Genomic DNA, 14841 nt, shown 5'->3' on the forward strand with positions numbered 1-14841 from the left:
CTCAGAGAGCAAGGAACAGAAGGAATGCTACCTGTCAAACTTCAACACTTAGTCAGATCCTTTTGTAAAAGTCTCCAGTAGATTGAAAATAAATAAATAGAATTAAAAAACAAACAAACAAACAAAATAATCAGTCTGAGCTACCAGCATGGATTACCTTGTAGAGACTGTGGGGAATACCACCACCAGGTCTCCATCATTCTCCTGGCCAGGTTCTCCTTCATATCTGGACACCAGGGTTATTTCAGGTCCAGGTTATGTCTCTTCTGTTCTGCCCATGCTGGCAACTCCCTTCCCAGCCACTGCCAATGACCTGAGAAGCTATATTTCTGAGAATTCCTTTCAAGACAGGAAAGATGACCCCAGATCATACCATGTGGTGCTTCATGAGCAAATCAAAGTCTTTCTAAGCCAGGACAGAGCTGCCTAGGATATGTGGTCACTTACAGAAGGTCCATCTTTAGCACGGAACTAGCCTTCCTGAAGGCAGAGGCAAAGCTTGTCCAAAACATGAGCCAGAGGAGTAGGCTCTATATATTTAGGTATTTTGGCATATTGCACTCAGTAGAATTTAGTCCCATGATGGTTCAACTGTGGGAAGTTGCACTTCCTAGCTCCAGAGAAGTCCATGTGGAACATTCAGAAGCTTCAAGAGCTTTCCTGTACTAACACTGTCCTTTTTAATCAGTTTTTCCATTTCAGTTCTTCCTACACCCATGGAATTTCAGACTGGAAGCACATGTTTATTAACTACTCAGGATTAAATGTATGTCAGAAGAACTTCTTAGGAACATCACCTATAAATTTGGGAGGTGAAAGCATGAGCATGAAGGAAACACGCACTACGGCTTTGTTAGAGTTGATTCCTCACATAGAAGGCCTGTGCATTGCAGTCTACAGCCTCAAGCCTTATTTTTCCTTTATAAATGCAAAGCATAACTGCAATAATTCTACCACAGACCATGAAGAAATCGATTAAGCAATCTGAACATAAATTAAGCAATGTTTTTGATTCAATAAACTTGTTCCTATGTAGATCAGAACAAGTATTAGTGAGGGTCATTGACCCATACCCAAGTATTTGCTTTGATGAAGTTCATAGGAATTTTAAATCAGAGCACACTTCAAATTATTTGACCTGTAAATCAACCCTTTACACTTTTTAAAAGCAATTTTAGTGAATTGCTGGGAGCATTTCTATTTGTGAGGGACCGGTTTCAACATGTGTTAACAGAATTACGCATCAATCAAACCACAAACTTGGTAACTAACAAACTTCTCATGAATAAGGAGCTCTAAACTGAACAAAGCCCAAGGTCACCAGAAAAGGATTTCAGGTGATTTTTGTTATTCAACAAGTATTGTGGCTAAACTGCTTTCTTGAAGGCAAAATAAACACCTTTGGAGAGGAAACAGCAGTTATCTTAGTTTCCCTGACCTACCTAAAAGCCATGTTCAGGGCTTCCAGATTCAGCTTGGTGTTTGGTGCCACTGTATAAACACTATTTCTTGTGGAGCAAGCGTTCCATGCAATTACTTTTTTAAAGGCTGCATAATAATCAACATCCCTTGAAGCTATTTAACTGCATTCTTCCTACACCCCAAATGTTAATATTTGCTCCTGTTAAATTCTGCCCACATTTGAACAAATGCATCCCGAGCTTAGATCCTTTCACCTCAAGCAAAATCGAGTAATTGGCGCAATAACTTCACGGGTTTTAGAGGAAGATCAAATGAATTAATGTCCTTCAAGTAGTAAAATAGTTCTGAAATTTGCAGCAAAGTAAATCATTTAAGTAATGAATTTAATTCCTCAGAGAAACTTTTTTTCCAAGAACCCCAACTAATGCATTAGCAAGGAATGAGCTTTCTGAATGCAAAAGCCTGCAAAACATTTAATTAGTCTTAATTAAAAAGCAAAAATGATCTAAAATATCACAAGCAGGTATCACCAGAGTGCCAGTGTACTACCCAAGTCCACACAACAACAGAATAACAGTGGATGTGTGGAGGGGAGCTCTTTTTCATCGTTTTCACAGAACAAAGGAAAAAATACACCCAAGACAGAACTCAAAACTGCAGAATCTTGAGTCCTGCTAGGCTTCAAAAAGCATCTTTTGAATTGGCTTCAATTGCTTTATTGAAATCACACATGGGTATTTGTAGATGGGATGTGACTGGGAAAAATGGGATTCTCCAGCTAGAACAAAATCCTGAGGCTTAAATAGATCCAATTTCAGCTCATCATTAGCCTGGCACTGACTAATGTGGCTGCCAGCACATAAGTGTTCCAGGCAATGGCAGTTAAAAAATACCAAAGCCTCCTTCCCCATTCCTCCCCTACCAGCTCCCACTTTCAGGCATTTGAGCAATCATTTAGCAAGCCTGTGATAATCAGGAACTAATTAAATAACTAAAATTGTTTCACCATTCATCATCTGCTTTTCATGAAAGTCACATTTTTAGATTTTTATGGCTTTATTCTTATGCCTCAGACTCCGACGTGAAAATCAGAGCCTACACACAGCCGTGCAGCGAGTCACACTGAAAGCCCCTGTCCCTGCTGGGGAAGCCTGCACCTGATGGCTGTCTGCACCAGCTGGGGATCTGCTTAGAATCATTTTGGTTGGAAGAGGTCTTTCTGATGAAGTCTAGCAATTAACCCAGCACTGCCAGCTCACCACTAAACCATGTCCTTCAGCACCTCATCTCCATGGCTTTTCCATCCCTCCAAGGATGGGGACTCCACCACTGCCCTGGGCAGCCTGGTCCAGTGCTTGATATCCCTTCCAGGGAAGAAATTATTCCTAATGTCCATCCTAAACCCCACCTGCTGCAGCTTGAGGCTGTTTCTTCTTGTCTTATTGCTTGTTCCTTGGGAGAAGAGACCAACCCCTATCGTGCCCCAACCTCCCCTCAGGTAGCTGTAGAGAGACAGGTATCACTTCAGCTTCCTTTTCTGCAGGCTAAACAAACCCAGTTCCCTCAGCCACTCCTCACCAGACCTGTCCTCCAGACCCTTCACCAGCTTCATTGCCCTTCTCTGGACACACTCCAGCATGCCAATGTCCTTAATCCAGTGAAGGGCTCAAAACTGAACCCAGTATTCAAGGTGCAGCCTCACCAGTGCTATGTACAGGGGGATGATCACTGTCCTAGTCCTGCTTAATCCACATCACTGCAATGAAAGCCAACAATGTCACCTTCAGCACTGAGAACAGGTTCATTTGGTCCTCCACTCCCACAAGTCCAGGGACTGAATAGTGTGCTACCATCCTGCATTAATACACAAGTCCCACCTACTCACCAAGCATCAGGGGTCTTCACCAGCTAGAAGAAGATCACCACTCCTCACTACAGCCACCATGATCCATCTTTCCAACTGCTCTGCACGTCACAAAGGTTTTTCATCAGAAAGTCAGGAAGGAATTCACAGAAATAGTAATTGCCCATTGAAATGGACTGCCCAAGGAAGTGGTGGAGTCACCATCCCTGGAGGTGTTCAAAAGAGGATTGGATGTGGCACTTGAAGCGATGGTTTAGTTAGTCAGGAGGTATTAAGTATTAGGTAATAGGTTGGACTTGATGATCTCTGAGGTCTTTCCCAACCTGGTTGATTCTATAAGTCTATCATTCTATGAATTGCTCTGGGCAGTAACTTTGCTGGTTCTCTCAGCACCACCTATGACTAAATCTTCCTTTTTATTTTTTTAAGGCAGCAGGACGACACTTTCAGGTTTCACCTGAAGGTCCAATGATCCAAATGAAGAACCAGGACAAGTTTTGCTTCTTAAATTCAGTTCCATTGGGCCCAGCAGCCCTAGGACACCACATACCATAAGGCCTCTGGGGCAATGCCAGCATCTCCACATTGGCCAGATTCAATTTGACTCCCAGAACATGTCAGTGTACTAAAAGTGTCTGAGATTCTGCTTTACTGGTTTTTCACTGACCTCCTCAGCAAGTGTTTAATACAAATATAGATGGAGAGGCCCCCACTTGTTTTCTGTTTTCACAGTATGGAGAGCCTGAACACAGAACAAAAATAGAAATACAAGAGCTAGTGCAGCAGCTGGTGTACAGTACCTCTTGATGCAACCTCCCCACATCTGAATACAGTCTTCTGCTCCTGTCCACATCCATCCATCCCCTTGTGATGGGTGGGAAAACCCCAAGCAATACGAGAGACAACCAAAAGCTTCTTGATTTCATCATTTCAGGTCTGTGAAAGCAAGAGAACAGTCATGAAGCAATCATTTCACAGCAAAACTCAGCTCAGCTCCAAAACACAGAGGCAGCTTCAGCTGACAACACCCATCCACACTCGGTCAGTGCTGGTGTAGTTTGCAGCTTCCCACAGCATATGGATTACACAGATTGTGCTGCTTTGTCCCATCAGCATGCTGGCAATGAATTCCCACACTGGAGTGGTTTTGGGAAACATTTATCATAAAACTACCCTCCACAGAACATGCTGTTACCAGTCTGCTCCCACACAGCACCTACAGAACCTGGGATTTCTAAGCCTAACTACTGAGGTCAAGAGCAAACCACATCAAAACACAGTTCTATGGTATGACAGAAGCCAAAGAGCGACTTCATCCCATCTCAAAACCCTAGCAGGACAGGGATACTCAGTCACAGACTCACACCTTCAGCACATCTTCAGGAAAGCCCTAGACACCTATGTTCACATCTTTGGCCACTGAAGGCTTCCAGGAACATGACAGAAAAACATTGTTAATCCACATGATTCAGAGGATGGCACTGCCTCAAGCAGGTACATTCACTGCCACCCCCTTGACCTACGATCAGGTTTGGAGGTCTGGCAAGCCAGGGTCTGACAGCTGACACCCAGAACAGTAATTGCTCCCCAAGATGGTCACCAAACCCACTAAAACTTGCAAGAACAGCAACAAATTCTGTGCTGAAGAAGGCTGACATGTTTCTCCAGCCACAGCACAGGTGCGCCCCACTGCTAAGCTATTCCTCCAGTTACTTGCCTCTGACCCAAGCACAGACAATTCCAATCCCTCCCAGATTTACCCTGCTCAACAGCAGCACCATCTTACTTCAGTGCCCCACCACAGCCTCATATCAGCTGTGAAGTGAGAAGATGCAAGCAAGGGTTTCTACCACAACTGCATCCACTTTGAGCTCAGTTCTTGCCTTGTGTGTTTTTTAATGGATTTGGAAATAAAACCAATGCAGTTACTCAAAGCCTTGGCAGACAGAGCTACCAACTGTTTCATGCATGCATAGCCTGGCGCTGGTGCCCTGGAAGCTCAGCTGAGAGCGCTCTGTACCTCAATAGGCACTTTTTTGGGGGGGGGGAACAGGCCACCAAATTGTGTCATTCCTTTTCACAATAAAAACACCAAAGGAGCCTTCAGACCTGGTAGCCTTTCGGTGACAGCTGAGGGAAGCTTTGACCTTTCAGAGGATGCTAACATGGACCTGTAATGAAGCATAACGACCACTTAATGAAGCAAGCAATGGCATTTCTACAGCATGCAAGTGACAGGCTGCTGCTTGGTTGGAGCAATACACATTAACAAGGCGAGATACCTGCTAATGGCAAAATTAAGCCTAGCTGAATTAAGTCCCCATGACATCCCTTGTCATGACTGGACTCATTTTACAGTGTTTTCACGCCATGTATTTGCTGCAGCCTATATCCAAGCCTTGGTGTAGAACTAGGAATTTTGGAGCCATGACCATTTACACCAGCACTGACCTTTGGTCTCAGCTATGTCATCTGGGCTGCATCAAAACAAGTGTGACCAGCAGGATAAGTGAAGTGGTTCTCCCCCTCTATCCTCCTCTTGTGATAACCCGCCTGGAGCACTATGTCTGGTTCTGGTGCCTCCAGCATAAGGACACTGAACTACTGGAGTAGGTCCAGAGGAAGCCACAAAGATCAGAGAGCTGGAGCAGCTCCCAGAGGGACCAGCTGAGACAGTTGCTGTTCAGCCTGGAGAAGAGAAGACTGAGAGACCTTAGAGCAACCTTCTAGTACCTGAGGGTGCCTAAAATAAGGCTGGGACAGAACTTTCTACAAGGGCTTGTAGTGATGGAACAAGGGGCAATGGATTGAAGCTTGAGGAGGACAGATTTAGACTGGAGATTAAGAAGAAACTTCTTATGATGAAGGTGGTGAGACACTGGGACAGGTTGCCTAGCAAAATCATGGATGTCCCCTCCCTGGAGATGTTCAAAGCCAGGTTGGACAAAGCCTTGAGCAACCTGGACGAGTGGGTGGTGTCCCTGTCCATGGCAAGGGGGCTGGAACTAGATGATTTTTAAGGTCCCTTCCAACCAAAACCGTTCTATGAATCTCCCCAAAGATAGCATGCATAGATCAAGCAGAGCCTCCAGCCACCACACCCCACACAGTTCAGGTATTGCTGTTTCTCGGTGCTCATGTAAACACCCTGAATTGAGTGCTCAGGATGAAATCAAAATGTATTAGGCTTTCTAAATTCCAATTAGAAACCTCAGATGTAACATTACTGGGGCTACAAATAAATGTTTAATAAACCCAAGTCACTCTATCAATAAGTGACAAGTACACTGTTACCTTATGAATTGCTCCTGCACAGCAATACTGTTCTTCACATTTAATAGAGGTGCTTTGTATGCTCAGTTGATGCCATCACAGCAAATACAACTACTTCACTTTGCCGTTCTAGAGACCTCTGACTCATATGCTGCTTGAAATTGCAATGCTGGAGCAGAACAGTGGACTAGCCTGTTTAATGCATATTTAGTGAATAACTAACTGCTAGAAGACATGATGGTGTTTGGCTTAGGATGCCTTTAGCACTCCTCCACCTGCTAGAAACTGTTTGTTTTATAAATGCAATTTACAGAACATCTTTCTCTAGTCAGTTCAGAAATTACTTATTTTTATTGCCTGCTGACTGGCAGCACACTAATTGCTTTCACTCACAGCAAGAGAAGGACACACTAATACACATTATATATATTAACAGCCCAAAGCAAACAACAAATACACACCATAAATATCAAGTGAGGGTTAACTCTGAAGATGTACAGAGCACTTTGGTGTCCTAAACCACAGCTCAGCGTTGCCTTACCCCGAGCTGAGTAGAAGGCTCCCTGCAGAATCTAGTTTGCAGTTGCATCATGCAATACAGCTATGGATTGCAGGGTAAAGTTCCCTGAAGTAAACAGAAAAATTTCCATTGACTAAATAGATCTGGACCAGTGCTGTAAACTCAGACAGGTTTTACTACCAATTTCCTTTCCTCACTGTAATGAGGCACAGATTTGCAGGATGTGAGCCTAGAAGTCACCACCCAGAGAAATCAAAATTGGTGTGTGAAAACATCAGCATAAAGCAAGCAATTGCACTCTGAAGAGAAAATATATGAACAACATTTGTGGCTAAACAATTAGAAGTCTCTCAAGTTGAGGGTGGAGTTGAGAGGGTATCACAAGCTTGCTCTTAGCATGACCAGAAAGGGAGATTTCAATCTATTCTCTAATGTAGGAATTAGTGATTGTAATGCAGAGGCTGGAATTAAAGCAGACTGTTTCAGAGTAAACAAAGTTAAGCATCATGTCCATCTGTGAAGCCTTTCCTTTGGTTCCAAGGGAATTCTTTCTGAAGTAAGTTTGGTTCTTTATGTTAAAGATACTATGCAAAGCCTAAAAGTTTACCTAAAGATTGTAGTTGCTCCCTCTGAGCTAAAACAGCATTACAGCTTTCCCTTCCCTGCAGCTGGTCTTGCTTTACCAAGAGGTGATCCTGCTCTGGCAGGGGGGGTTGGACTCCATCTCCAGAGGTCACTTCCATTCTGTGATTCTCTGAGATACCTCCATGAGCAGAACACTATGCACTATTATATGACAAAGCCCAGATATAACAGCTACTGTAATACCTATCCCAAGTTCAAATGGGTTTGTGCAGACCACAGCACAAAGGGCGAACCTCAACTCACATGGACACCTCTGAATGAAGAGGAAGAGCAGCAAGCAGATGCCAGCCAAAGATGCAAGGTACAAGTTTTAGAGTACCAGCTTTAGAATTGCTCAAGCAAAAAGGGTCACCTTGAAAAAGGAAAGAGACTAACCACATTGACCATTTGAGAAGAGAACACTACAAATCATTTAAAGCACTTCTGTGACCTGCAGTATGAGCTGTCAGATTGCTGCCAGAGATCCGACAACTTTTTCCTCCATAACATAGAAGCTTTAAGGATTCGATTTATGGTCACTGTAAAAACATAAAACAATTTGCACAACACAGCTACTGGGTTTATTTTCAGGACTACTTAAATTGTGTAGGGGTTTTGGCACTGAGAAATTAACAATCCACAATATCTTTTAATAATTTCCAATGAGCTTCATATTAGAAACAGAAAGGTTGAATTAATTACCTGAAGCTATGACTGTTGCTATAGCAAAAGGAAAGCATTCAGACCAAACCCTTATGTTGAGATAAACTGTCTCATTTAACACCAGATAAAAATCCAGTCTTCAACTCCTCTACCATCAACCGTTTCAATTGCTTCAGCCTTATCTAAACAGCATTTCTGTGGCTGGCAAAATAATTTTGATGTCCATAATTTCTTAAGTGCTACAAAATTTAGAAGAACTTTCCTTCTACAATGACCTTTCAGGGAGGCATAATGAAGGCAAATAATTTCAGCCACTACCTGCAGTATCTCCCAAGTTTTGATGCATTAAGAACTCCTGGGAATCAGCTGAAATGTTTAAGTACAAACCAGGCATTTCACCTGAGCAGAAGAACACTTCTTTTGTTTGATCTTTAAATTCTCCCAAGATACATCTGCATCCCCAGGAGAAGTCTGAGGAACATAACACCCCAGCAGGGATGAAGGGTTGCCAAGAAGCTCCTAAATCCCACGGGTATTTAACCCTTTTTTTCAACCCTGGTCTAATTTCTTCAGCCTTATCTATACAGCGTTTCTGTGACTGGCAAAATAATTTTGTTACCTGCAGTATCTCCCATAAATACTTAAACTTTTGATGTATTAAGAACGCCTGGGAACCATCTGCAATATTTAGTTACAAACCAGATATTTTACTAGGAAAAAAAACCAACCAAAACACAACAAAATAAACAACCCCCCCCCCCCAAAAACCAAACCAAACCATACCACAAACAACACTTCAGAATATCTTTTAAGTTCTCCAAGGTCTTTCCATTTTGCCAAAAGAAATTTGGGGACAATGACTGCAGCAGGGCTGAAGGGCAGCCAAGAAACTCCTAAACCTCACAGATACTTAACCCTTGTTTTCAAGGCTGACTCCGTGACCCTTTGGTATGTTTCAGTCACAGCTTTGCTCTGAGGTTTATGCTCAGAGAAGTCCCGAATCGCATCTTCCAGCACCCTGCGCTGAGCACCCAACTACTCAGCATCACCAAAGCCGTTTCACTGCCACATGTAGAAGCATTTCGGACAAGTCGGGAACGGAGCTTATCAATAAAACAAACCTCTCACTCCCAGCTGCAAACCCAATAAGCCCTTCACACCCTGATACATCGGAGGTTGCAAGTTCCCCACCCCGCTCCGTTCCCTCCACTGTACGAGAAGCACCATGGACAGCGGCAGGGCCCGACGGACGCTCCGCGGGGCCGGCAGCAGCCGCCGGCGCCACCTAGGGGCCACGGGGGGCAGCACCCACTCGCGATCGCGGCCGCTCCGGCTCCGTTACCCACCGACGGCAGCAGCCCCGAAACTCCGGTCCCACCCGAAGGGAGGGAGTATGCAGCCCACGAGCCCCATCTCTACCTCCTGCTCCCCACATTGTGGAACACGGGTGGGGAGAAACTGACACCATCCATGCCCGTCCCAACGCGCTGCCGGCGCCCACCTGTTACCGCGCCCAAGCCCAGGGCACGGAGCGGGCGGACGAGGGTTCACGGGAGGTGACAACAGCGGCAGCAAGAACCGCAAACTCCCGAGTCCCGCGGAGCGCACGCACGACGGAGGGAGGCAGAGCGGCGGCGATGGCAGCGCGGAGCTGCTCCACAACCGGGAGAGACGCGGGGCAGCGCGGAGCGCAGAGGACCACCACCCCCCCAACGCACATACGCCAAGACACTCACACACAGAGGTACGGGGCGGGGGGGTTACACTGCGGGACGGTCCCCGGCGGCACTCACCTGCGGCGGACCCCGGGGTGAGCTAAGTGGGCCGGACTGGGCCGGGCGCAGCGCTGAACGAGTCCACGGAGCGCGCCGGGCCGCCCCTATTTCTGCTCTCTGGGGCCGGAGCCGCCTGACGTCACCGCTGTATTTGCATATTCCACCAATCGCCGCTACCTGTGCGGGCAGCGCGCCCCGCCCCCCCCGGTCCGACGGGGCCTTGGCGGGGGGCACGAAGCGGGAGGGGCCGCGACACTCCCACGGCGGCACCTACGGCTGTGGGGAGGGGTAGGGGCAGCGGGGACGCCCCCTCGGGCACACCGAGGTGTGAGCGGTGTAAAGATCTGTGGGGCAGCTGCCCTGAGGGGTGGTAGGAGCACGAGGAGGTCTGGAATGAGGGGCAGCACTAGGGTGCTGGGGGTGGTGATTCCCAGAAGGGTTGTCAAGCCCTGGAACAGGCTGCCTAGAGTGATACTGGAGTCTCTATCCCTACAGGGATTGAAAAGATACACAGATGTGGTGCTGAGGGACATGGTTTGGTGGTGACTTGGCAGTGCTGGGTTAGTGGACTTGATGATCTTAAAGGTTCCTTCTAATCAAAACCATTCTATGATTCAATGATCTGCCCCGGTGATTGGGATGCAGCCTGTGCTGGAGCTGAGTGAGATGAAACCACAAAGTCATTGTGATGTGTCTATAAATCAGGGGTGCCCTTATTATTCAGGTGCTCGGTGAAAGGAGGTTGGACCCAGGTGGGGTTTGGTCTGTTCTGCAAGTAACAAGCAATAGGACAAGAGGAAGTGGCCTCAAGTTACACCAGGAGAGGTTTAGGTTGGACATGAGGAACAATTTCTTCCCCAAAATAGGTTGCCAAGCCCCAGAACAGGGAAGTGATGGAGTCCCCATCCCTGAAGGGGTTTCAAAGCCATGTGGTGCTGATGGACATAGTTTAATAGTGACCTGGCAGTTCTTGGTTAAAGGTTGGACTCAATGATCTTAGAAGTCTTTTCCAACTGAAACAATTCTTTGATTCCATGGGGCACCAAATTGCTCTTGGGACTCAGTAACCTACCATGAGCCTGCAGGGCAAAGCACAAGAGCATGGTGGTTTGTGAAGTGCTTCTATTTCCACTCATCCTACAGAAAAGGGAACATTGGAATTCATTCATTCTTCTCTTCACCATCACATCTGGTTTAAAAAAAAAAAAAAAAATCAATAGAACCATTTCTCATTTATTTTTTAAGAAGGGATGGATGTTTACAGGAGAAGGCATAACCAGGCTGCAGAGCAGAGAGGATTTATGGGGTCTGGTTTCAAAGGCTATGAGGAGGATTAGGTGCAAACTGGACACATCGTAACACCTACAATTTACAACAGAAGGAGATGAGCAGTCCAAAAGACCCGATAAAACATGCCAATTTGGGGGGTTCTTCCTATAAAGAATCTTACAGCTGGATCCTTCTGAATTAAATTGGCTTTGTCATTGGCTTTGGTGTGAAAAGGACAGACCCTCTAGTTCAGATATTTAGAAACACACAGGCTACTCCTGAAAACTAAGTTTAAGTCTGGAAAAAATGACTTGCCTACTAAAGAATCATTCTGCAAAATTAGGCATGAGATAGCAGAAGAGGCTCTTTCACCTGTCAGCTTTTAATTTTTAATTTTCATTGCAGGAAATACCAAATGATCAGACAGTTTGGTTTTGCAGATCTTTTCACAGAATCCCATTATGGTGGGGGTGGGAAGAGACCTCTGGGGATCATCCAGTGCAAGCCCCCTGCTAAAGCAGGGGCACCCATAGCAGCTTGCCCAGCATCACAATGTCTAGGTGGGTTTGGAATCTCTGCAGAGAAAGAGACTCCACAACTTCTCTGAGCAGCCTGCTCCAGTGCTCCAGCACCCTCACAGCAAAGAAGTTTCTCCTCCTGTTCAGGTGGAACATCTTGGGTTCCATTTTGTGCCCATTGCCCCTCGTCCTGTCACTGGGCACCACTGAGAGGAATCTGGCCCCATCCTCTTGTGCTCCACCCTTTGCTGTTGATCAGCATTGAAAAGATTTCCTCTCAGGCTGCCCTCGTTCAGGTTAATCAGCCCCAGGTCTTTCAGCCTTGCAGAACACCTTTAGTTCTTGCCTGTTAAGTTCAACATCTCTGAAATATTTTCAGTATTTAGAAAATATGATGCTTATTCCACCCAAAGTGTGCACAAAGGCTTGTGGGGACTCTGTTTGTTTGTTTGTTTTGTTTCCTTCTATACAAATGAAATTATCTGAATTTTCTGGTTTAAGGATTGGATTAGTAAAGAAAACACAAGTTTAATAAAACAAGGAGTATCCACTGTGAATTGTGCATTGGCAATGTAAAAATGGGCTTTTAGAGCATCCTAGGAGAATAAATGAGTGCTTTTCACAGCTGGCCTATAGGTTTAAGAGGTCTGAGGGTTTAAAAAAAAAAGCAAAGCTGAAATCTAATCAGAGACAAATACATTGTCTTCAGAAAGATCTTCTTCTCTTTCCTGAGGGAAAAGAAAATTAGAAATAATATCAGTGGAGACAACTCTTCCCCATTTCCTGAAGGGAAGGAAGAAAAAGGCGTGCTGCTTACCCACATCATTTATTCTGTGGAAACATGTCTGTGCTGCCAATCTGAGGTGTTTAGTGATCTGTCCGTATCTTGTAAAGACAGACATAAACACAAGATGCATTAGCAGACATCTGAAGTACCCGCACAGCCCTGACTTATTTATATCCACACGTGCGACATGCTGGAGGATGCCGAGCAGGGAAGCAGTCGTGATTCCTCAGCACCAACAGCTTGCCTGGGTGATATTTGCCACCACGCACTTGTCGCTGTAGGCACATTTTTGCTCATTTGATATCAGAATGGTTTTGTTTGGGAAAGACCTTTAAGGTCATCGAGTCCAATCATTCTCTAACTCTACCAAGTCTGGTGCTAAACCATACTCACCGGCACCACATCTCTGCCTCTTTTAAACACCTCCAGGGATGGGGATTCAACCACATTGCTGGGGATCCTGTGCAAGTCTTTGAGAAACCTTTCAGTGAAGGATTTTCTATTAATGTCCAACCTAAACCTCCTCTGGTGAAACTAAGGCTACTTTCTCTTGTCCTGTCACTTGTTACTGGGGAGAAGAGATTGATCCCCACCTGGCTGGCTCCAACCTCCTTTCAGGGAGTTGCAGAGACCAAGAATGCACAGGCTGGAGGTTTTCTGTGTGACACTGGTACCAAGACAAAGGGGATAGTATGGTGTGGCAGTGCCATAAGACTGCTGCCACTTTACTGTGCACAGCCACCCCAGACCACAGTGAGGGGCAGCCAGGTCCTTGGTGAGTCCTTAAGGTCACCCACCTCCCACACCATCAACACTGGGTCCTGCTGCTTTCATGCCTGTACCTAAACCCAAGCACCTTGCTCTTGACAGAATGCTCACCCTCTGCACTGGATGTGTTGGGCAGTTTGGCTCATACGAAGTGCCCATTTGCTCCTCCATCAGTTGTCAGGTGCCAAAGATGACCATGTTCCTGATCCAGATATCTTAGAATGCTCAAATTTCTCTTTCCCACCATTGGCACAACAGTCATTTTTAGTGTCTTCTCTTGCACACTTAGGTCTTATGCAATTCTCTCATATTTTGGTTCAAAATCTTTTGATGTTCTCCAGCCTTTTGAAAATATTATTGATGAAAAGCAACTGGCAGACACCCTTCCTTACACCCTCCACCTCCAGCCAGTTCCACCCCCTCTTCTTCAAACACTTTACTTCTGTCCTGAGACCTTCTAAAAGCCCCATGGAAGGCTGGCTGCAACCCAAGGAGTGTTTTGGAAAGGATACTGGGGTAGGAGGTGTGATGTTCCCCTCCCCCAATTCTGGTTTACCCACTCACAAAGGCTAGGCAAAGCAAACAGCTCTTACAGACCTGGAGAAATAAACTGCAGCTTGCTCCAGAGTGATGGAAAACTGATAAATTCCTCATCTTCAGGGCTGGATGAGTTTGAAGAAGAATACTTGTTGGTTTCTTTTGAACTGGGAATTGAAGAGGCCCAAAAAACAGTGATTGGAGTCAGAAGGAAAAGAAAAATGGATGATTTTAGACAGACTTGATGAGGAGAAGATTCTTATGCAGACAAAGGGGAAAACAACTTTGCAGTTTTATTTTTTTCCATGAAAACACAGGATAACCTGAAATGAGAACTAAGCATTCTCTGCTTCCCTCAGTTAAGAAAAGAGAAGTTATAACCAGAAATCTCTGGAAGATTAGAGGAGCTGAAGCTGCAAGCGATAATACATTTAATATGAGATAGGCAAATACAAAGACTGTGAAGAAGGAGAGACTTGCACCAGTCCTGGCCTTGTGTACTTCAGTGAGAGGAGCTGGAAATGTGCAACCTGTTGTCAGCTTTGACTGATGCCACTTCAGGAATCTGATGAGAAATTTTAAACAGCAGATTGGCAAGGCAGAGCTCCGTGTCACTGAAGATACAGTGGCATTCAAGGGTGACCACGGCTGTTAGTTTAAGGGAAAGAGTTTTGAAGAGCAGATGGTCGCCTCTTAGTGAGCTTTTTTTTTTCCATTCCAAAACCCCCACCCCAACAGAGCAATGCACACAGCCAAGACTCCCTGGTTTCTACCAGCAAAGGAATTAACTGGTAACCACCTGAGCCATCTGAAGTACTTCC

The 14841-nt window shown here is 45.5% G+C and overlaps 1 protein-coding gene across 2 annotated transcripts in view; it reads right to left on the bottom strand.

Annotated features, from left to right (window-relative positions):
- The window catches only part of LOC104297025 (follistatin-related protein 4), a 278489-nt gene extending 268229 nt beyond the window's left edge, over positions 1-10260 (bottom strand). For both annotated transcript variants that reach the window (XM_054168334.1, XM_054168333.1), the window contains exons 1-2: positions 10160-10260; positions 4087-4222 (exon numbers count right to left, since the gene is read on the bottom strand). In XM_054168334.1, coding sequence (XP_054024309.1) covers positions 4087-4215 — 129 coding nt within the window. In that variant the 5' untranslated portion in view covers positions 4216-4222; positions 10160-10260. The remainder of the gene's footprint in view (positions 1-4086; positions 4223-10159) is intronic.
- Between the last annotated feature and the right edge of the window lie 4581 nt (positions 10261-14841).

This window comes from Dryobates pubescens, chromosome 16, assembly GCF_014839835.1.
Source record: "Dryobates pubescens isolate bDryPub1 chromosome 16, bDryPub1.pri, whole genome shotgun sequence".
Taxonomy (NCBI): domain Eukaryota; kingdom Metazoa; phylum Chordata; class Aves; order Piciformes; family Picidae; genus Dryobates; species Dryobates pubescens.